The sequence below is a fragment of the Callospermophilus lateralis genome, chromosome 4, assembly GCF_048772815.1.
Source record: "Callospermophilus lateralis isolate mCalLat2 chromosome 4, mCalLat2.hap1, whole genome shotgun sequence".
Classification (NCBI taxonomy): Eukaryota; Metazoa; Chordata; class Mammalia; order Rodentia; family Sciuridae; genus Callospermophilus; species Callospermophilus lateralis.
Window position 1 is genome coordinate 19,731,720 of NC_135308.1, and position 24,011 is coordinate 19,755,730.

Sequence of the window (24,011 nt, forward strand, 5' to 3'; positions counted from 1 at the left end):
AGTTCTGCCATCAGAAGGAGGACCTGGCCGGCTGCGAGCGCCCGCGCCGCCGGCGCTGAGTTGGTCCGCAGCTGCCCCTGCCCGCTTCCCGGAGCCGAGCCTCCTTACCTGCCCTCCGCCCACCCGCGGGCCCTCAGCCAACTTCCCCCCTGCAACTGGGGGTCACAGGCCGCGCTTGCCCTCTTTACTGTCCCGACGGCATCCGCATGTCTCCGGACACCTGAACACCCTGGGCGAGGAACCTCCCAGTGGGGAGAGGAGCACCGGTCCCCCTGGCCCCGCACAGCAACGCGGACCGCAGCGCCTACCCTCCCGGTCGCGTCCCCTCCTTTTCCTCTGGGGGAGGAGGATGGGGTTGGAAACGCTTTCCCCGAGGATGCTTGTGTGGCTAGTGGCCTCGGGGATTCTTTTCCACGGGGAGTTTGGGGTCTGCGCTGGCCTCGATTACGATTACACTTTTGATGGGAACGAAGAAGACAGAACCGAGACTATAGATTACAAGGACCCGTGCAAAGCCGGTAAGTGCCTCTCTCCAGGTTGGGACGGTGGCGCGCCAGGGCCCGCCAAGCTGCAATTCCTGGTGGTTGGCGGTGGGAGCTCACCTGTTTCCTTCCCTCCTTCGCCAGCCCCTCCGCCGCCACTCCTTCTCTCCCCCTCCTTTCCCTTCTTCTCCCCACCCCCGAGTGGCAGCAGAACGGCCCGAGATGCCTGGAGTTAGGTGCTAGTGGGATCAAATGCCCAGCGCTCACCCTCTAGTTTTGAGTAAGACGTCCTGGAGTTTCTGATCCCCTCACCCCACCCCGCCCTCGAAACAGCAAAACAAAACAAGTCATAAATACAGCCGGCTGCTGTTGGTTTAAAATATCAGCATTCAGCGGGCTGTATGCATCCAGAGGGGACAAAACCTTCTCTGTTCCAGGGCGCGGTTGCCCTGCGTTCGCAGATGAAGTGGGCAGAGTTTCCAAAAAAAAAGGTGGGTGGAGATGGCATCGCTACCTCGGAATACCTTCGCAGCGTCTTCTTTTGCCAAGAATTTCAAGTGTGTGTTCCAGGCTAGAAGGGGATTGTGACAATCCTGGAACAATTCCCTTCTAGATAGGGTTCCAATGCCTTTGCCCATTTAAAATAAACCTCGACAAATATTTTTCCAAGTTACTACCCCACTCAAACTTGTGTCTTCCTTCCTGAGCACATCCCCGGGGTACCGCAGTTGGACCGCTCTGCCTGACGGCAAGCTTCGCACCTCGCGGGGTCCCCGAACGCCGCGGTCTTTCCCCTCCCATGCACGCGACCGGCGCCGCTGCGTGTACCTCCTCCGCACCGGGCGCGCTTCCCACCCGCCTCCTGAGGTTGGAGCCCCGCCCGCCGCAATTGGCTCCAGCGCAGTGCCCAGGGCGCCTGGGGCTGGGCACAGCACCGGTCAGGGATTGGGGTTTCCCGGCTGCGTTGTGGTTGAGGTGACCCCAGCTCAGTGTGGACTGATAACTAACTTTGGAAAGAAGGTCACAGGGGTTGTTGGAGGCTGACTTGGTAGCGTCATTTGTAAGCTGAATGAGCTTTCTGTCCCCATAGCAAGCAAGAGGTGTGGGCTGTGGTGAAGGGTAGAGGAAGAGAGTGAGCTAAGTATCAACCATATCTGGTTTCTTCTATGTCCCTCCAGATTCTATGCGGGGATTTGTAGGTGTGATTGGGGTTTCTTCCTTTACATAGGTAGGTAAACCTTATCCAGTCTCTCTTGGCCCTGAAGGAAGGAAGTTCACAAGTGAAGGAAAATGCTGGAAATTCCCTGGTTAATTTTTACCTTTGATGATACGTTGCTCTGACAAGGAGGGTACACGAGGGGACGTGTGTTGTGTTTGTGTTGTCAGACATTTCTTAGTGCAGCCTTAGTGAAGATACTTATTCAAATTTCAGAGTAGTTTAGGAAAATTTGTCAGAATGGAATTAAATCAGAACTCAGAATTCTAATTTAATTCAATGTTACTTATAAATTCCCTTCTATCGCCTCTAACAGTCCGTTTTCTCACCCCAAGTTTCTTGGGTCTTCTCTGATTGTTTGTACAAGGAGTCACTGTTCTGCTATGATGGTGATTAATGACCCAGCAACTCCCTAAATGTATCTTTTGGTAGGAAATAATTTTGCATAATGTATGCAACTTGATGGAAATTGTGCATTTCTTGTTTATGTTAATATATAAATGAAGTACATATGAGACTGTCTAGGAAGACAGCTTTTTTGATGCTCTGTTGTGTGAAAGATTCAACCCGCTCTCAATAGGAGCTCATATATATCATATATACACATGGGGTGTGTGTGTGTGTGTGTGTGTGTGTGTGTGTGTGTGTTTACTGGAGATGGAACCCAGGACATCTTGATGGCTAGACAAGTGACTAACCATTGAGGTACATCCCTATCCTGCACCAAGTATATTTAAACATACCTCAAGCATAGATGTTTATTTCCTCAGCAAATAAACATCTAAGGCAAGGAAAAAGAACTTTCAAAGCATTTACTTTTTATTTACTTTAGGTACAAGTTTATTTTGAATATAGCTATTGAAATCAAAGCAACAAAAACAACAACTTTGAGTAGATAATTATTCTTCTTCCCTATCTTTTGGTTAGAGGTATACCTATGAGTGTATGTGAGTTCTATTTATGTGTGTGGTAAGAGAGAAAATAAAATGGCCCAAGTGGAAGGCTAAAAAATATATGCAGAATCTGAGATCCCTTTAAAGGTGATCTACCTTGTATTTAAATTTAGTGAAATGAAAGGCTTTAATTTCCTATGTTGGCTGAAGAATGGCAAAATCTCAGTGCGTCACTTTTGGTACTGTATAAAATCAAAGTTGTAATAATAGGAATAATATTAGTACATTGAAATCCCAAACGAGAGTCAGAAGAAGTTCACTGAAATCAGCAAGGTGGGGATGGGTTTCTGAAAGGTAGTGATGCTCAAGCAAAAGAGAGGTGCTTTCTAGGTGATTGGGATACCTTGGGTCTGCCTTGGGTCATATAGCAAATTCCAGGGCATGACTCATGCAATACAGGGCCCTTTCTGAATTTCTCTAATAGGGGACACCAATATTCCTTAAACTACACAGTTTAAACTACACAGTGTGTTGTCATCCTGTCAAAAATAGTTTTATGGTTTCAAAGCACTTCTGGGTACATTGTTTCAACTGGAGTGCACAGAAGCCCAGTATGGTTGAATTTATCAATCTTCCCATTATACAGATAGAACCATAGATTATGTGTGAGGGTGAATGCCTTTGTTAAAATTATTCAGAATTTAATTCTTGACAGCACAGTCTGACTGCATTTAACATTCAGAATTGCATTTGTATCTGGATTTTTGGAGGCTTTCCTTGAGATGTAAAAGTAGAAATTTGTCCAGGTTTTCCTGGAGTCCTAATAGACTGCAGTTACTTTCATATCTGGTATGAGTGAAGTAACTTAAGAACATAGTTTAATATTTTACAAACCTAAATCTTTGAGGACAGAGATCATAACACGTTTTTCATGTTTGTCAGAGGGGCAGATTACTCTATTACCACTTTTAGGAATCTAGTATGTTCTCAAAACCTTCTCATTATCCGTTAATAGTCCCATCCAAAGACTCCTATTCCAAACAAGATCAAGTACACATTATCCAGAAAGAAGTATGGCTAATTATAATTTGTCAAAAATTGTGCCATCCTTAATATATTTGTGAAGTAGAATGAAATTATATACCTATCAGAATTCTGAATTTAAATCCATAAAGCTATAGAACAGAAAGTTAGCCTTGTATTAACTTGAATGAGCTTTAATTTAGTTATTTTTGGTATAAGTTAAAGTATGCCATAACTTCAGATATACGGATATAACCAAATCCATTGGTACATAACATAGGTACTTCATTATATATAAGTATCTATACACAAAGACAGAAATACTTCTAAGGAAAGTCTGGCAGACTTTCTTCAATGCAGTACAGGGTCATCTGAATATGCAATCAAATTCTCTTTTTCTTTCAGGTTTAGAAGGGTCCCAAGGGACATTAAAGATGCTCATGCTGCAGAAGTTCATTTTAGAGCAAGGATTGAGGCGGTTTGTTTCATTGTTGTACTACAGCAATAAATGTTAATTTGAGGATTAATATCTGTGAAGAGTCTGGGTAAATTTAGTTTACAAGTTAGTCTTCTGCCAAATCTGTGTAGATATTACCTAGAAAAACAGAGGCCTGATGAACTGAACTCTGCATGCATACATTTCCTCCCTCTCTTTCCTTTTTGGAGTCAAGGTGATATTAGGAAATCTCAGGCAGTTGAAATATAATATCTAGTAGTGGAGATTGATTAAATTTGTGTTTTGAATGCTTAGAAGTTTAGATAATTGATGAAGTGGAAAGTTTGACCAGAAAGGGGGGTCCTCCCCCCTTCCCCCTCCCCTTTCCTTCTCCCCCTCTCCTTCCCCATCCTCCTCTTCTTCCTCCTCTTCCTCCTCCTCATAGACATATGTGAGTACCCTGAAAAAAGAACTTTTCACTTTGAAGCTTCAGGTTAAATGATTTCTTTTTTCCTCTTGGAAAAAAAAAATCCAAGCTTGATTAAGGGTCAGTAAATGCAAGGTTGAATTTGCCCAATAGGCTCTTGACATCCTAGTGATTCTTTCTGCTTTTGTTTCAACCAGTGTCCTAGTGCCCTACTATGCGAGATTTGGGATAATTTTCCTATGTTTATAATTTCTAGGTAGGATGGTTTGTCCTTTTGGTCCTCTATGTTGTACTTTCTTGCTGGGCTGGCAACCTCTTGGATATGACATTTCAGAACTTGATGCTTAAATCCCTGTCTACTTTATGCCATCATGATTTTAAGTATCCAAACATTTATTCCTCCATCGGCGCCTCTTCAGACTGCCAAGCTCTCATTTAAAAATGCATTTCATAGAGCTGCTACTCCTAACCAGTCTCTTCTGTTTTAGTTTTCATTCCTCAGATCTTGAATATTTTTTTTTCCTTCTGCCTCTGGTGCCAGCTCAGAAGTGGCCAAAATATAGTTTTTGCAAAAGGGATGGATAAGGCATTATATTCTGTATACTTGAACTCTGTTCTTCACTTGCCAGTAGTAATTCTGTAGCCCTAGTCTTGAGGGATGTTTCTGTTCACCAATGGCAGTTACTGTTAATAGGTATGGAAAAGATAAATAATTAAAAAAATATATTCCCTTAGGATAGGCCAGTACTAAAGTCTCCTCTCCTCCCCTCCCCTCCCATTTCTTCCCCTCCTCTCCCCTGCCTCCTCACCTCTCCTCTCCATAACAGACTCCTGATCTGTTCTCACTTTTTGTCTCTGAAGAGGATTATGTGATTTGCTAATAATTCAACACATAACTGGATTGTTTGTTTTATATATTATATACATACATACACACACACACACACACACACACACACATATATATATTCTGTTGAGTTGTTTACATTCTTTATATGTTCTAGATATTCACCACTTATCAGATGAAGAGTCTGTCAGTATTTTTTCCCATTCTCAAGGTTATATCTTCCCTCAGTTGATTATTTTCTTTGCTGTGTAGAAGCTATTTAGTTGGTTATTATCCACTTATTTTTTCTTTTGTTATCTGTGCTTTTATATTCTGATTCAAAAAAATCCTTGCTTAGATCAATGTCATCTATATGTTTCCACTATGTTTTTCTCTAGTCTTTTTTTTTTCAGTACTGGGGATTGGACCCATGGCTTCACACATGCTAGGCAAGTGCTCCGAGCTACACTACATATACCCAGCCCATTTTATTTTATTTTGAAACAGTCTTGCTAAGATGCTCATGCTGGCCTTGAGCTTGAGATCCTCCTGCCTCAGCCTACTGTGTAGCTAGGATTACAGGCATGATCCACCACATCAGCTTCTTCTAGTAGTTGTATAGCTTTGGGTTTTACATTTATGTCTTTCATCCATTTTGAGTGGATTCTGAATGCTGAGAGAGAGGGATCTAGTCTCATTTTCCACATGTGGACTTCCAGTTTTCTCAGCACCATTTGTTGAGCATGTTCTTACCCAAATGTTTGTTCTTGAAGTTTTTGTTATCAATAATGTGTGTGTGTGTGTCTGTGTGTTTGTGTGTGTGTGGTTTTATTATTAAGTTCTCTGTGTTATTGGTCAGTGCGTCTAATTTTATGCATGCTATTTTTTTTTTCTTGAGCTTTTTAGTATATTTTCAAGTGTGACACTGTGATGCCTTTAGCTTTGTTCTTATTCTTGGTATTTTGTAGTTTCATACAAATTTTAGGATTTTTTTTTCTGTTTCAGAGAAATATTCATTGGTGTTTTGGTAGAGATTTTATTAAATGTGTAGATTGCTTTGGGTAGTATGAACATTTTAACTATTAATTGTTCCAATCATGAACATGAATGTCTTTCCATTTATTTGTGTACTCTTCAATTTCTCTCATCAGTGTTTTACTGCAGTTTATTGTAGAGATCTTTCATTCCTCCTCTTGGCTACTTCATGTAATAGTGCATGGAATTTTTGTATGTTAAATTTTTTCCTGTTAAAGTACATGCCTATTTAAACCTACCTTCTCTGTTTAGGCTTCCTGAGTCCACAGTGAAACAATGAAAAATATGCAAAACTTTTTGAAAGAGCTGACATGTAACTATTTCAAACAGTTGATATATAATTAAATATGTTTTCCTCTTCTCATGATAGCTTGCTTTTCTATGAAAATCTCATAAAAGTCTAATATAAACTCTCTCTCTCTCTCTCTCTCTCTCTCTCTCTCTTACACACACATACACACACACACACACACACACACAAACTCACATATATATGATTTCTTCCACAGCAACCATCAGAAACCATATTCTTTTCCCCATGGTGTATATATTAATCCTATTTTTGACTCTCTCAGCAATTTTTCCTGATATAAACTTGAAACTCACTTGCCTGTAGTTACATTAATAATCCTGTAGTCCCCTCAGTCTTTGTGGTACTGAAATAGTAATTTATTGGAAAGAGCCTTTAAATTCTTCTGGAACCAGGTAGATAGTGTTGAATGAACCATTATTCATTTTAGAATGTTGTCTATTGTTTCAAAGTGCCTCCGACTCATTGGCTTAGAATTTTTAGGACTGGGACCCTCTGTAAATTTTTCTAAGAATGTGTAGAATGGACAAAGGAAAATAATCATTTAAATGAGGCATCACACATGCCTGGGACCACCTGGGGAGGTGGTGGTGGTAGTGGGGCTCTTTTTCTTCCCTAAGCTATACATGTGCAATTTTGCAACATCTTGAGCTCAGAGGTAGGCTGAGGATGGCCAGGCTTTGGTGCCTGGCAAGATTCCTAGGGATATAGGAGCTCATCTTCTGGGATATTGGTGATGTTTGTTTCATATTCTAAGATCTGGAATTTAATTGTGGAATAATCCTTCCTAAATTAAGGAGTGGAGAGTCTTATTCCCAACCTTGGATCCAGCAGAATGATTTAGCACTGTGTTTTTTTTTTTTTGGGGGGGGTGGTTTATTTCCTGTAGTTGTTTATTGAACGATAACACTTAGGGAGGAAAAATTTAAAAAAAAATTCTTTCTAGCTACAGAGCTAGGGAATGAATTGTATAGAATGTGTTCTTTCCCAGAAAGCAGGAGGAGGGAATCCCTTGTTTATTTATTTAGTTCTTGCCATTTTGAGCCCTGAAGATGGGATATTGACTATTGGATTTTGAGGCATTGTGGCTAATGGACTGCTTCTTTTTTCAGCTCTTTACAAAATGTATGCTTATCCTGTTGGGCTGTTCTAAAGAGCTCAACTACATATTTGTACTAAGTATTGTAAATTAGGTGTTAATTGAAATCTAGAAAGTGAACCAAGGAGGTGTTTATCTTAATCAGCTCTTCTCTTGCAATTTACATTTATAACTTACATTTATAAAGTATTTGCTATCAATCATATTTTAAAAATTTTTAAAATGATAGTTATAAAAAAGCAAAACCATACATTAAGTAGGTCAGAAGTACCTCCAAATATATTATCCCCCCAACAAACCTAACTTTATGTGTTACTATGCTGTGCAAAACATTCAACTCAGTGTTTAAAAAAGATTCCAACAGTTTAAAACACTCTGTGTCATTTTACTGGTGAGAGGATTCATTATGGATACTGAGATAAAAGCCATATATTTACTATCAGCATTGATGTCTTCCATCTTGTTGAGTTTCCTCCTGATACCACTTAATTGGTGTGATGGGGGAGCCGAGATGGAGGGGTAACAGGGTGGAATAGTTTGCTCATTCCTTACATTTCTCATCCATGTTGAACTGTCAACACGTGGGTTGTGTACCACAGAGTCACCTCTACTGGCTCCTGGCCTGGCTGCTGGTATCAGTGTCTTCTGAGTTCTTTCTTTGGCCATGAGTAGTTTCAATAGGATAATCTCAGGTTCTCATGCAGTGTTAGAAACCTCCATGTCAGTACAGCAGTTGATTGACCACCCTGGAAAGACAGAACTCTATTCCTTTTCCCTGTTTTTTTTTTTTTTTTTTTGACCACAAATGCCTAATAGTTGAGGGTTTATGGTTATTTTGTGTTTTTTACGCAGATTATTGCATTTTAAGACAATGAAGTACATGTGGTCATATATAATTACATGAGCATAATGAATGTACATATATAAGTGTAACATTTCAGTCAGTGATGGACCACGTATATGACAGAGGTCCCATAGATTACATTCTCTATAATCTATATCTCTTATAATAAGGTATAGTAGCTATATCCTTTGCATAAGTACCCTTCATGATGTCTGCACAACAAAATCACATGGTAACTCATTTATCCAAACCATATTCCTATTTTTAAGTGACACATGATTGCACCTCATGGCACAGAAGCTAAAACCTTTAATATACCCCAGGAGGGACACCCTGAATCACTAGAAAATAGAAAGGGGGTAACACCCAAGATAATGTGTCCTGAAATTCCATGTACCTCACATTTTCTAGAAATCATCTCCAAGATTCATGTCATATTAATGTGGGTAACATTTTAAAATTAAGGAAATTCTAGAGTCTCCTTCACTGTATCCCCTTCAAGAAACATTATCATCTCTTTGGGGCATGCACAGAAATTGGGACTCAGAAGAGCCTAGTGGTAGGGCTGTTATCACAGCGGGAAGGTGGTGAGAACTCGAACGTAGGTTTCTATGTTCCAGATGCCTTCCTCTATTAGATCCCATACGCTCGTTCTTCAGCCAACATGGATATAGTAGGACTGTCAGTTGAAGTGATGGTGTTTGTGCCATAGGAACTCATCCATTGTGATTTTCTTTAGAGAGAATATATCTTACCATCAACACATTTGTATTTTATAAGCCATATACTGTGTTGTCAGAATAAGACCAGTACTTTTCAATTGCATGGAGTAAATTATAGATGGACCCTCCTCTCTTTTAAGAGAGTATTCTTTAAGTGTAGAGAATTATAAATGAAATACTCTAGTTATGCATGAAACAAATAAAAATGCATATGGCTAGTTCTAATAGACGTGAAAATATTTGAGCGCTCAATAATGTGGAGGAGACACTGCTGCGTGTTGCTTCTAGTATATAAACTGTGATAGCAGGCTTTCCACGTCCATTAAGGCAGCGATTTAATTGGATTGCAGTGGGTTTCAGTTATTGGTGTGTTGCTGGCACAGGTTCTGACGTTTTGCGTGGTAAAGTGTGAAGTTGTTTCACACTTTAGATTTGCTCTATGAATGTTCATTGAATTTGTGATTATGAGCCCATGAAGAGTGTGAAGAACATTTTTTCAGCTGCAGGCGATCCAGGAACATGGTTTACAGTGTACATTATGTATGTAAATGATGTGTGAATGCCTTTGAGAAAACAAATATGCTGTGCAAAGGTTCTCAAATAACTTCGTCTTTGTAAATCTTAACTTATCTAAAAGTCTGCCTTACCTAAAAGTCCTAAGAGCAAATGCTTGAAAACTTTTAGGAATAATGGGTCAAGTAAACTTCTTGGAACTCTAGTATGATTTCCTAAGAGTAGGCAGTCTGGCATATTCAAAATACGTACTATCTATAATGTTGACTATATTATAATTTCTTTGAAGAAAATATATTGCTTTTAGCAAATTACCATGCTTTCTAGGAGGAAGAATTCCTGCTTATACTTGTTCTCTAACAAGTGGATAAGACCAAAATCTGGTAAAACAAGTCTTTTCTTTCTTGTCCCTTTTCTAAATCTAACAACCAGGGAAATTTTTCATTTTATTTTTTCCCCCCATTTCAGAAGAACAAGTAGTACATATCCAGACCTGAGTGGAGTGTGGCTGGCCAGCTATCAGTCACCAAGGTTGGAATAATTGGGATTTGCCATCTGGAATGGGTAACGGATGGAATGACTTAAATCAGGGGCCTCGTGTTACCTTATGTTTCTGTTTAGAAAGAGATTTGGGAGCAGTTTGCTTGGTAAACTAGTGACCAAGAATTAACCCACAGAAATAAGATATTGACCAAAGGGAACACCTTCAGTGTATTTTAGGATTCAAATATTTATCATGGGAATGATATTTAGCACACGTAATGGAACTCAGACATAGAGTGGGGCTTCATATGTAAAACTGTATACTTCAGAAGCAAGCATCCTATAATACATCTTATTTTTGTATTGAAAGACACTTGTAGCGAAGTGTTTTTGGGTCATTTCCCTTATGTCACCCTGATAGATCAGAATTTGAATCCACAATTTTGGATTCCAGGTGCTGCCACAGTCTGCCAGTTCCTTTCCCTTCTTCCTTTTTTCATATGGATACACTTTAGCAAATTAGAGTTGGCTTCAAAAATGATTTTAGTGTTTCAGAGACACAGAATAATGATTTATGAAGAACTTGGAATGAGATGGATGTGAACTCTAATACCAAACTAGTACTGAACAACCTCCCTCCCCCAAAGAATAACTGTTACTTGGGTGAGTTATTTAACCCTTTCATGCTCAGTTTCCTGATCTATAAAATGGAGCTCATATTGTAATCTTTATGATCTAATTCTAAGATTTAAATGAATGTAGAGTACACATCACTTTGGAACTTAGCGAACACTTTTATTTTTGTTTTAGAGTAGCATAAATACATAGGATGTAGAGGATTTTTTTAAAATCACAATTGCTTATTTGTGGGAAGATGATCTTTATGAAAAACATTTATGGGATAAAGGTCTTTTTTTCTTGCCATGTATAAAAACACATTCATTCTCAAGTACTCTAAAAACTTGCAATTGTGAAAGAATTAAACTCCTGAATAAGGCCTTTTGTTTGGAAAGATATCAGAGGTAACCTATGAAAACATTTTTTATGTGTTATTCTTGATTGTGAATACAGCTTACATAAAATATATTGACAATTTTCTGTTCACATTGATCAAAGTGTGAATAGAATCTTAGCTATATAGTCTTTCAGTAATTTCTGAAATGTTCACAATTTGAAATGTTCAGATTTCATCTGCCATCTGGATTGACTCAAAGAGCTTACATACTCACAATCCATGTTTACAGAGAGCTAAGTTTGAGCACATGGCTCTAAGCTGCAAATATTCATTAATTCATTAAACATTTATGGAACACTTACTATGAACAAAACAGATTAATCTTTGGGGTTTCATAAGCATGAAATAAGATTCAATATTGTAGTCTTTACCTTACCTTTTGCTAGTAGATAATGACTTATGTATAATGGTTGTTTATATACTAATCACAAAGTTGTATGCTGAAGTTTTTCAAATTTAATATTTGAAAATCAATACTGTAATAAATTATGATAACTAGATTATGTGTTCATATAAATTTTTCCTGAGTCTTTTTTTACTCAAGATTTATGAAGAATAAAACTTTGTAGGAAGCATAACAACTTTTAAGTAAGCATTTTGTGGATTTTGATATTTGGCAGTGGCCTGGGATGGGATTTTACCAATAATTACTGATGCAATTATTTGGAAGTACTCTGGATTAGCAATTATGATTTCTACTTACTTTTTTCTCAAATAGCTTGATTTTGAAATTTAAAATTGCCATATTTTCTCGTATTATCTACTAAGAGTACATTTCTGTGCTCCACACGGTATCCTTATCCTTAAATATGGTTAAACATTTGTGGTTCTCTATAGTTATGGGACAGGAAGAGCAGAAATAAATGATAAATTAAATGAAAGACTGTTCTTTTTACTTGCATTGTTGTACTGTGGTTTTGAAAAGTAAATGTAAGTTTTACTTTCTTTAAATAAACCCATTTGGGTGGTGATATGGCAACTGGAAAACAAACTGGACTGGTAGTCAAGAAATATAAATTCCAGTACTGGCTCTGATGCTGTATTTGTGTGTAACCCTGGGGATACGTCTTCGTTTTGCTGGGCATTGGAAAACTCTTAAGGCTATTCAAAAGTCCTAAAGCTTTCTAAACTGCTAGTGTCTCTGACATTGCAAGCATAGCTTCTCTGAAGCACAGCTTCCCTAAAGTAGTATATCAGGATGTTGCAGGACCAATGGGCTACACTTTTGCTGAGAGAGGGAAGGTGTCCACCCCTCTCCTGAAGTCACTCTTGCTAAGTTTTCAGGTTCCAATATTCCAAGCAAATCATGGCAGCCACTAAGCTGGAACTGCAAAAGACCCTGTAGTTCCCTGATTTCTCTTTGTCAAAATTAGCCTTAAAAACTACTTATGGCTAATTTCCTATTTTTCTTTTCCCACCTCAATTCAGCAGTTAAAAACAAATCTGCCCACAGTGCTAAGGGATGTGGGTATAACCTATATCAGAGCATGTTAGTATCATATTACCATCAGGGTTGAAGTTTGCTCAATTGGATTTGTTTCACAGGGAAGATGATTTGTATGTTAGGTTAGTAGAACATAGTGATGGGAAAAATCCAGTTTTCTCCAGGTTGAGGTCAGTGTTCAGAATGGAGAGAATAAGAGCTATAGGCAAAGAAATTGTAAGGAAATTTTTTTCTGGCTTAAAACATTTTACCAGATATGTGACACATTAAAATATATTCTTATACCAGCTACTTATTTGTATATAACATTGAAAACATTCTTCCACTTAACACAAATGTATATGTTTAATTATCTCCATAAACCTTCAGTATATCTGAATTATCTAGTAAGGAATTATTCTTTTTGTCATGTTTACTTATTTTGTGTATAATATGCCATTTAAATGAAGAGTCAAATTCTCAAATAAAGCATTGCCAAAGAAAGTTTTATTCCTGAGTTGTTTTTTTTTATAGTGTGAAGAATAAAGTTCAGTTGAAATGAGTAGCATGAATCTAGGTGGTACAATTTAACTTGGGCCCTGAATATTGTGTAGGAGACCTAGATATGCTCTTGGCTCTTGGTCTTTAATTATATTGACTCAATATACCTGTATCACTTTTAACCATAAACCCTTTCATTTGTAACATAGGAATATTGATACCCAGTCTATAAAACATGTAAGAATTAAAAGCACAAGTTTTGATGAACTGATATAAATGAATATGAACAATATTTTGCACCTGATATGTTTCAGGAATATACTTGAAGGATACACATGAAGTGTGCCCTTTTCTGTAAGGATTTCAATATCTACAAGGAAAAAAAAGCAGCAAATACTTTAACTATCAATATGGAAGTTCATAAGCAAAATATTATGATAGCATTAATTATAGTTGGGATAGAGAAAGCACCATACAGAAGGAGATGACTGAATTGGATCTTGAAGTTCTATAAATGTTTTTACTGCTGTAAAGATGGGCTAAGACTTTAGAGTTCAGTAACTAAGATAAAAGTTAAAGCTGTGAAAGTTCATGACTTTTATGAAAGTGCAGGAAGTGGTAATTAGTTTAATGTGGGCAGAACAGAGGATTGTAAAAGTTTATGTTTTGGCAAGAAGTGATTCCGGAAAAGACTGTGTAAAGAATCTTTAATGTCCAGGTTATGAACTTGATCCTGTGGCAGCGAGAAGAGGGTTTATCAAAATTTCAAAGCACACCATTGGCTCAATGAGTCTTATTTTATAAAGACATGAGGATGTGGAGGATGCTTTGGAGTAGGTGTGAAGGAAGTGATGAGCTAGTGGGAGCAGGGGTTCTGTTAGTTTACAGTAAGGCAGAGGCAAGCACCTGTGAGTTCTTGCATTTAGACTGAGTCAGTAGAAAAGAGTCATTTAAGAACCCAGAGACTACCTGAATGGACACTGGGGATGGTTAAGGGAATAAAAGCAAAGGAGGAGTCAAAGAGAACTTCTTAGTGAGTCCATACTTTAGTAATTGCATAGAAAGTGATCCAAATGTGCAAGGTCAGAAACAGGGAATAAAAAACCAAGTTTGTGTTTTTGTGAAGCAAATGAAATTGGTTTTCAGATCTCACTGGTTCGCACATAATTATTGATGTTCATAATATTGATGAACATCGTATGAACACATTGATGTTCATATGATGAACATATTGATGAACATAATAATGAACATATTGATGTTCATTATTGATGTTCATAATGTCCCCTCATGTTGTTTTTCAGCAGTGTATTGGTTATATTTGGACTTTGGTTCCATATTGATTTAAACACAGTTTGCGAGGTCTCGCCATTCAGATATTGATTGGAATCACACTGAATATGAAATATATTTATGATATTTAACCTTCTAATCCATGAATATGGTATACATCTACATTTGTTTAGGCTTTCTTTAAAACTGTTCAATAAATTTTGAATATTTCTATCTGGAAATTTTTGACATGTTTTGATATTTTATTAATTTATTTGTATTTTTTGATGACAAAATACACCCTTTAAAATCTTTCCTTTTAAGCCTTTATTGATGTTATGAACAAATTCATTTGATTTTGACATTTTTACCTATTATTTGAATCTTTGAAAATCACTTATTAATTTTAATAATTTATATATTTTTCACATAGGCAGCCAGGTCATATGCAAATAAATATATAGTTTTGTTTCTTCTTTTTCAATCCCTCTGCTTTTAATTAATTTAAAATTTTACTTTTCTTGCTTTATTGAGAATCTTCCAATGTTGCATAAAAGTGATGATAGTTGAGGCTTAGCTTGCTCTGTTCCCAAATTGAAAGAATATGCTTTCAGTTATTTATCAGTTATGATAAATTTGATATCATGAAAATATAGATAGCTTTTTTCAGATTAAATAACTCCACATTAAATAAGATGATATAATCATCCTTTTTTTAAAAGCTTTTAATGTGGCGAGTTGCAATAATTTATTTGCTAATATTAACCCATTTTGTATTCCTGGGATGAACATAATCTATTTTTTCTTAGTATTGCTAAATTCTATTTTTTGATACTTTGGGATCTTTGTTTTTATGTTCACCATCAGTTAAATTGGCTCAAAATTTTTTTTCTTTTACTCTTTTGGTTATGTTTCAGTATCAGAGTTATGTTAGCCTCATATATACTTGGGAATAATTTGTTGATGGTTGGAATTAATTGTTTTCGTAATGAATTTGAGAGGATTTTCTTCCCTTCTGTTAGGTTACAAAGAGCTGAGGACCATTTTAAACTAAATTCCCTGCTTGAATATATTTGGCTGTCGTAATAACATCAATGCAGAACACACACCCACTTGGAGAATGACTTTTGCTGATGAGGTCTCAGAAAATATTTGCTTTTCTTCTGTCTACTGAGCTTCAAGCTTCCATTTTACTTTTTGTCCAGGAAAAAGTGGTGTGAGTTTTTCATTTTTTGTTATACATTGGAGTCCCAGTTTTCTGAGGAGTTATTGTATTGGACTTCCCAGCTTTGGCATACCTTAGACTGTATCTTCTGTCCTTTGAGACCTATAGGACAATGGAATCCAAGAGTCCTGCAAAGTAGGCTGGACAGAGATCCTTAGCTGAAAGCTGACTTTGGCCTTCTGTTCATCTCTCTGGATCCTCTCATTTTCTCAGCCATACATATTCTTTTTTCGACTTCTTTCATTTGTTGATACATTCGTGGAGTTTTAAAATATATTTTCTGTAGCATTTTTAGTGATTCAGGAAGATCAGCCCCAGTACCTTGTCTGTCATTGTGGCAGAGGCAGCAATCTTATAAAGAACTACTAAATGTTAAACATCATCAGGACATTTCCTTACAGAACTTAAAATATGTGATGATTAAATGGATTTATTTGAAATCTCTTTATCATTACATATTGAATATAACCAAAAGATCTTCTATGAGACTATATAATATGTCTAATTTGGTTAACATAGGAATTTCTTTTTTAATTTTTTTCATTCTGATTTGTTGTATATGACAGCAGAATGCATTACACTTCATATTACAAATATAGAGCACAATTTTTCATCTCTGCTCGTATACAAATTATAGTCACACCATTCGTGTCTTCTTCATACATGTACTTAGGGTAGGAATGTCCATTGCATTCCACCATCTTTTTTTACCCCCTTGCTCCCTCCCTCCCCTTTGCCCTATCTACATTTTGTCTAATCTTCCCATGCTCCCCCTCTCAACCCTACTATGAATCAGCCTCCTTATATCAGAGAAAACATTAGGCATTTGGTTTTTGGGAATTGGCTTACTTCACTTAGCATTATATTCTCCAACTCCATCCATTTACCTGTGAATGCCATGATTTTGTTCTCTTTCATTGCTGAGTAATATTCCATTATGTATATATACCACATTTTGTTTATCTATTCATCTACTGAAGGGCATCTAGGTTGGTTCCACAGTTTAGCTATTGTGAATTGTGCTGCTATAAACATTGATATGACTGTGTCCCTGTAGTTTGTTGTTTTTTAAGTCCTTTGGGCATAAACCAAGGAGTGGGATATCTGGGTCAAATTGTAGTTACATTTCCAGTTTTCCAAGGAATCTCCATACTGCTTTCCATATCGGCTGTACCATTTTGCAGTCTCACCAGCAATATATGAGTGTTCCTTTTCCCCCACATCCTCACCAACACTTATTGTTGTTTGTTTTCTTAATAGCTGCCATTCTGACTCAAGTGAAATGAAATCTTAGGTTAGTTTTGATTTGCATTTCATTAATTGCTAAAGCCATCCTTAGCAAGAAGAGTAAAGCAGGTGGCATCAGTATAACAGACATTAAACTATACTACAGAGCAATGGTATTGGCACCAAATAGACTGGTAGACAAATGGTACAGAATATAGGATGCAGAGACTAACCCACATAAATACAGTTATCTTATATTAGACAAAGGTGGCAAAAACATACATTAGAGAAAAGGTAGCCTCTTCAACAAATGATGCTGAGAAAACTAGAAATCCATACTCAACAAAATGAAATTAAACTCCTATATCCCACCATGCACAAAACTTAACTCAAAGTGGATCAAGGACCTAGGAATTAATCCAGAGACTCTGTGTTTAAGAGAAGAAAACGTAGGCCCAAATCTCCATCATATCAGATTAGGCCCCTACTTCCTTAACAAGACTCCTATAGCACAAGAATTAAAATCAAGAATTAATAAATGGGATGGATTCAAACTAAAAAACTTCTTCTCAGCAAAAGAAACAATCAGTGAGGTGAAGAGAGAGCCTACAGCTTGGGAGAAAAGTTTTACCACTTGCACATCAGATAGAGCACTAATCTCTAGGGTATATAAAGAACTCAAAAAGCTAAACTCCAAAAAAAAAAAAAAATCCCAAAATAACCCAATCAATGAATAGGCCAAGGAACTGAACAGATACGTCTCAGAACATGATATACAATCAATCAACAGATATTTGAAAAAAATGTTCAATGTCTCTAAGATAGGAATTTCACAATGATCAAACCACCATTTGTTTTAGGTGATTTTTCAGAATATTCATCAGTCCTATTGTATATACATGATATACCAAGGAATTTACTGAATTATGAGTAAAGGCTTCATTATAAAGGTAAATCTTTTGTGCACTTTACTTGAAAGGATTCAGTTCACATCCTGTGGGAGAACATCCACAGGTAAGTCAAGCTATCCATTGTGTTTTGCCAGGGTACTCCTTAAAGGAAGTGGCTTGCCAGTCACCTGCACTGACTTGCTACCTTCAGGCAGATCTGAATTCTTTATAACCTTGTAGAAGGAATTTAACTAGGCTTTTCTGAAACTTGTCAGGGATTTACTTTGTAAATATGTCTTCTATGTCTTTTGATGTTTAAGGCATTCTGTATTATTGATATTAAAAATCAAAAAGTAATTCATCAAAACAATCTCTTCAACTTTTTGAAAATCGCTAACTAGGTTTTTATTTTTTCTTTGATTTATACGATATATGCTGATTTTTAAAAATTTTTCCTTATGATATTTGAAACTTTCAATATACTACTTTAACTTCAGGGAACTTGTACATTCAACCAACATTTCCAAAGTTACCTTTCAGTTCCATGGCCTCAAAGGAACTCTCATTGTTTAATTTGTGGAAATGTAGCTCTGAATGTACTTTGAGGGATTATCATCCCAGACTCCACATATTAGAGATACTATCAATACTATTCTGATGTCCTAAACTAACCCAATTATCATATTCAACCTATTTCAAACAGATTATGCAAATAGGTGTAGTTTCTAGTGGTGACTTGTGCATATGAAAGGAGATTAACCTGAAACATTATGGTTTTAGCTAGCTTTGTCACTCCTGTGACTAAAAGACATGACAAGAACACTTTTAGAGGAAGAAACATTTATTTGAAGGCTCAAAATTTCAGATCTCAGTCCATTGACGGCGGGCTCCATTCTTCTGGGAGCAAGGGGAGGCTGAACATTATGGTGGAAGGGTGTGGTTGAAGAAAGTAGGTTAGAACAAAACCATCAAGAAGTAGAGAGCAAACCCACTCTCCAGGTACAAAATGTGTATCACAGCGGCGCTCCGCCAATGCCCACCTTCTCCAGCCATACCCTACCTGCCTTCAGTTACCACTTAGTTAATCCTCAACAGGGGATTAATTCGTTGATTGGATTAAGCCTCTCAAAACCCATTCATTACACCTCTGAATGGTTCTTACGTTTTTCTCACACATGGGGGACACCTAATATCTAAACTTTAACAGTCATTCACTACCCACAGTTTATTCTTCACTGCTTAATTATTGTTTTTTAAGAATATTCCATGAATGATTCCTTTGAGTTAGGCCTTATTCTATGTTTTTTAAGACATAGAACTCTTTGATAGATGAATAGTAAATTATTTACATGAAAACCATTAATGGGAAAGTTCAGGTCTGTTCATAAGTGTACTAGGAACATAGAAACAAGGAAATTGAGAATGCTGTTCTGAGGGAAACTCTAGACTGTTATGTTTTTGAGAAGCTCATGGTCTGTTATCCAGTGGTGAGTCTCTTGCCTTTTAAACTCTGGAGTTCCTTAAATTCATGTCTCTGCATTCTACTCAGTCATTCATTGTTAACGTTGATTTGGGTTATAGTTATAGGTATTATTCTTTTCTCTGAAGAAATTCTGATATCACGTTATAAAATTCCATTTTCAAAATGGTATTTCCCTTGCCACTCTATTCCTTGCCATAACTGCAAATTATGCTTGATGTTTTGAGTTCTCAGTGAGCATGTAAGCTAATGCTGGGCTTTTGAGTGACACTATCACTCAATAGTTTGGTAAACTCATGGAGAATAGTATCTCTTTTAAAATCTACAACATATATTTAATTTAATGAGTTTTTTTAGTTATACATAATTTTAGGATTCTTTTTGACATAATTATGAAAGTATGGAATATAATTTGCCCTAATTCAATCACTCAGTCTCTTTCCTAAAGGGTTACCCCACGACTTCTGGAAATGCCATGTTTTATCATTTCTCTGTTCCTATGTGTATAAAGGTCTCTTGGTTTTGAATTCAGTCCCTCTTTACTTGATTAATTTGGTCTGGATAATACACTCGCTCTCTTGCTTTTGTTCTCAGTTCTGTGAGGACAGATTGAAAATTGAGCCCTGAGATAATTCTATAATAAACTGCAATTTCTAAACGATATTTCTATGTAGATTTATCTATCACCAAATCAATCATTTAATTTATAAAAGTTCCATGTTGGGTGTTACTTTTTAATAAGGAGTATTTTTTACTCAAACAATGTTTCAAAGAAATTTAAAAAATAATCTACCAATTTGGAGAAAATCCTTTCAATTTATGTCCATGATAAGGACTTGTATCTTCAATCTGTAAAACATTGTTGAAATTTAATAATAGAAAAAATAAACAACCCAATTAAAAAGGAGCAGAATATTTGAACAGCCACTTTACAAAGACAAAAATGGATGGCAAATAAGCACACGAAAATAATCTCAACATCATTTGCCATTAGGAAAATGCAAATTAAAGGCACAATGAGATATCACTACACATCTGTTAAAATATCCAAAATTAAATAGATCACCTGGCAAACTGAAAGACAATCTACAAACTACCTGATCATTAGTCCTCAAAATATCGAATAAAACCAGGAGTTGGTGTAGTAACTGGGATAGTCATATAGTACTGTGGAAACATAAAACAGTACAACATCTTTGAGAAACTATGTGGCAATTCCTACAGAGTTCAGACATATACTGTACCTACAATGTGACAGTTCTTCTATTCCTATGAAAGCATGTGTCTTTACAAACCTTTTATGTGAATGTTCATAGAAATTTTATTTGTAATACTTCTAGATTGAAAACAACCAAAATTTTCATCCATAAGTGAATGGGATATACACATTGTGGGAAGACTGTTCAATAAAGTACTACTCAGCAATGAAAAGGAGTGGACTGCTAACACCTGCACAGCATAGATGAAACTCAGAACAATAATGTTGATGAAAAAGTCAGGCATCTGCCCATTAGTAGGTTTGGGGATGTGGGTACAGAGGTGGGTTATTTATAGTAAGGAGTTGCACAAGTCCATGAAAAATACTTTTTAAAATGGTGTTCATTGGGGCTGGGGATGTGGCTCAAGTGGTAGCGCGCTCGCCTGGCATGCGTGGGGCCCTGGGTTTGATCCTCAGCACCACATAAAAATAAGAAAATAAAGATGTTATGTCCACCGAAAACTAAAAAATAAATATTAAAAAAATTCTCTCTCTCTCTTTAAAAAAAAATGGTGTTCATCATGTTGATTTTGATATGGTTTCACGACCTATACTAAACTGACTGAACTGTACACTTTGAAAATAGTTCAGTTTATTATACATTGATTTTACCAAATAAAGGTGTTAAAAGTTAAAGTTTAATTTTTCTTGGATTTTAATTGAATGAAAATCGAACTGTTGTCTTCTTCATATTAAATATATATTCTTTACTTTCCTTTGGCCTGGTCCCATATGTCTCATTTCACAAAGGATTTGATATTTCAAATTCTCACTATTTATTATAACTGTCTGTATTCCCCATTTAGTTCTTATTTTCTGGGATATATTTACCTTGTGAATGTCCCCTCATTGTCTCTCAGTACTTGTATGTCCTGCATTAGGTCCTCTCTGAACTTAAATATCCACCCTCAACTTCTCTAGAGGTGAGAGTTTGTTAAACTTAGCATCAATTTCAGCTTTGAAGTAGGCATACAATAATCAAGAGTTATAAATATTGGAAATGGTTAGGATTAGGTACTGATGTGAAGACAGAGTATCTGAGTGTTAAACGTGATTCAGTATCTGTTTTTGAAAAGCATTATCAGTTGGTTTTCTGACTCTCTGGTCACTCACTTAGACACCCCAAAATTCAGGGAGGCAGATACCCTCAGTATTCTAGGAATGATTTTATTTGTCTTTTTAAAAGAGTAATAGTGTCACTGTTAAATTCCAGAACAGAAGTAGCTTTATACACATTATAGTTCAGGAGTCAGCAAACTAAGACCCAATGCCTGTTTTTGTAAATAAAAGTTTATCAATAAAGTTTTATTGGAACATAGCCACGCCCATTCTTTTATATATCTTTTAAAGGCAACTTCCTGCGACTATGGCAGATTTGAGTAGCTGCAGCTACTAGAAATAGTATGGACCTTTTGAAAAACTAAAATAATTATTTTCTGGCCTTGTAAGAAAACTCTTGCTAACCCCCGTGGTTAATTAAAATTGATGATAGCAAACACAATACATATGTGCCAGGCTGCTTTACTATTTTAGGTAAAAATAGTAAAAACATTTTAGGTAAAAACACGAATTCTAGTACTCATCATAGGCTTATGAGGCAGACAGTGTTACAATGCCTACAGAACAGATGATGTAACCAAGAAACAGAGAGTTTAAGCAATTTGTCCTAAGTTTTAAAGCTAAAAAGCAGTAGGGATAGGATTTAAACAAAGGTGGCTGGACTCCATAAATGAAGGCTTTTAACATTTTCTCATACCACTGCTCCAACTGAAGAAATAGAAGAAGTGCATAATATTTATTAAAATTCAGCACATATAATGTATGGTGCATTTGTGGTGGACAACCAACTAATTGAGAAAAGCTGAGAATTAATTAAATTACAAGAAAAAAATGAAGCATATTCAATTAGTTTTACATGAAATCTGAAATTCTTCAGATTTCTCCATGAGAAAATTGTTACTAGACAATTTGAAAAAAAAAATCATTTTCCCATTTAACAAACTGTCTCTTTGAGTTAGGTCCATATCCCAGAATATTGATTTTTATAAGGGAGTAGACTGCAGATTGAGGATTGTTTTGTCAGCTTCTCTGTTTTTCTCTCTCTCTATTTTATTATTTTTATTTTTGGTTCAGTGTCATATCCATGAAACTATTCCACCAAGGAATTAGAACCATTTCCAGAATTTCAGTTTCATAACTTGGAGTTTCCCTTAAAGCTGTTTTCTATTTTCTGCATAATTGTAGCAGAGAAATCAGTAAACATTTATTTCAGTAATTGTTTGCAACTAAAACATGTGAAACAAAACAGGCTCAAGAAATTCTGACAGCTTGCTTATTTTTCTTGAAATGATTTCAGTTTGGATACAATGTGGGGAAAGCTTTTTGACACATATTAGTTGTCTTAAAGAAGTTTGAAATTACGAATATACAATTTGGTAACTGTTTCTTCTTATGAAGATTTCACTCATGATCAAAGTTTTGCATAAACTACTATTGAAAGGTAGTATTTTATAAAACCACAATTTTATTTATTTTTGGATTTGATTCATAGTATTTTTTCTTTTGAGGCCCAAAATAGATACTTCTTTCAATATGGGAAACATGAACTTTGTTCATCATGATATGTGAAAGCAATCCTTATTCATTACAGTCAAATTTTCTCATAAATTTGCTAAGTATCTGTGGACTATCTGAGGAATTAAAGAGTATTTTGCACTGTCTTGTCCTGCAAAGAGATTAAGCATGGTCAGGGGTAATAGAACAAGTGTAAAAAATGTAGTATAAGATCAGTTTCATATAATTCATTTCTAAAATTCTGGTAAGTTAAGCAGCATAACAGTGAATAGGTATTGTTCAGGACAATTATATAGGTCGATACCAAGTATACTTTTTCAACAAACTCCGACATTGAGCTAGAAAAGGAAGAATAATCTTTACTAGTTTACCCTGGAAATACTTCACAAATAGGTTTGAGTAGATAGAAAGAATTAGAATATAATTAATACTAAATATCTTTAAGCACTTGTTTTTTCCAAACAACTTTCTTATATCTATATGATTTTACAACAATCTATAGGTCATGTACTATTGTTATGCCCACTTCAAAAATAATCTGAGGTTTAGAGGAAGTGAATGGCTTTGGTACCCAACTAGCAAGTGGTGAAGGTACTACTTATGCCCACATCTTCCAATTCTGAAATATCTAAGATTTGTATTATAGCATCTCTTAAAGGGAACAGTAGAAAGCCCTAAAGTAATGTCAGCCTGCATGGAACTCAGGTATAGGAAGCTAGAAAAGACTGCATGGCAGAGAGAGATTAGATTCTCAAGTTCTATAAATGCCTGAAAATATACTTGAGGTGCCATGGGACAAGGGCTGAGGAAGAACAGAATGTGGCAATAATCTAGGCC

At 36.3% G+C, this 24,011-nt stretch overlaps 1 protein-coding gene across 1 annotated transcript in view; it reads left to right on the top strand.

Moving 5' to 3' along the window:
• Positions 1-349: 349 nt before the first annotated feature.
• The window catches only part of Tll1 (tolloid like 1), a 192,398-nt gene continuing 168,736 nt past the window's right edge, over positions 350-24,011 (top strand). The window contains exon 1 of the mRNA XM_076852346.1: positions 350-518. Within this exon, the coding sequence (XP_076708461.1) occupies positions 350-518 (169 nt within the window). The remainder of the gene's footprint in view (positions 519-24,011) is intronic.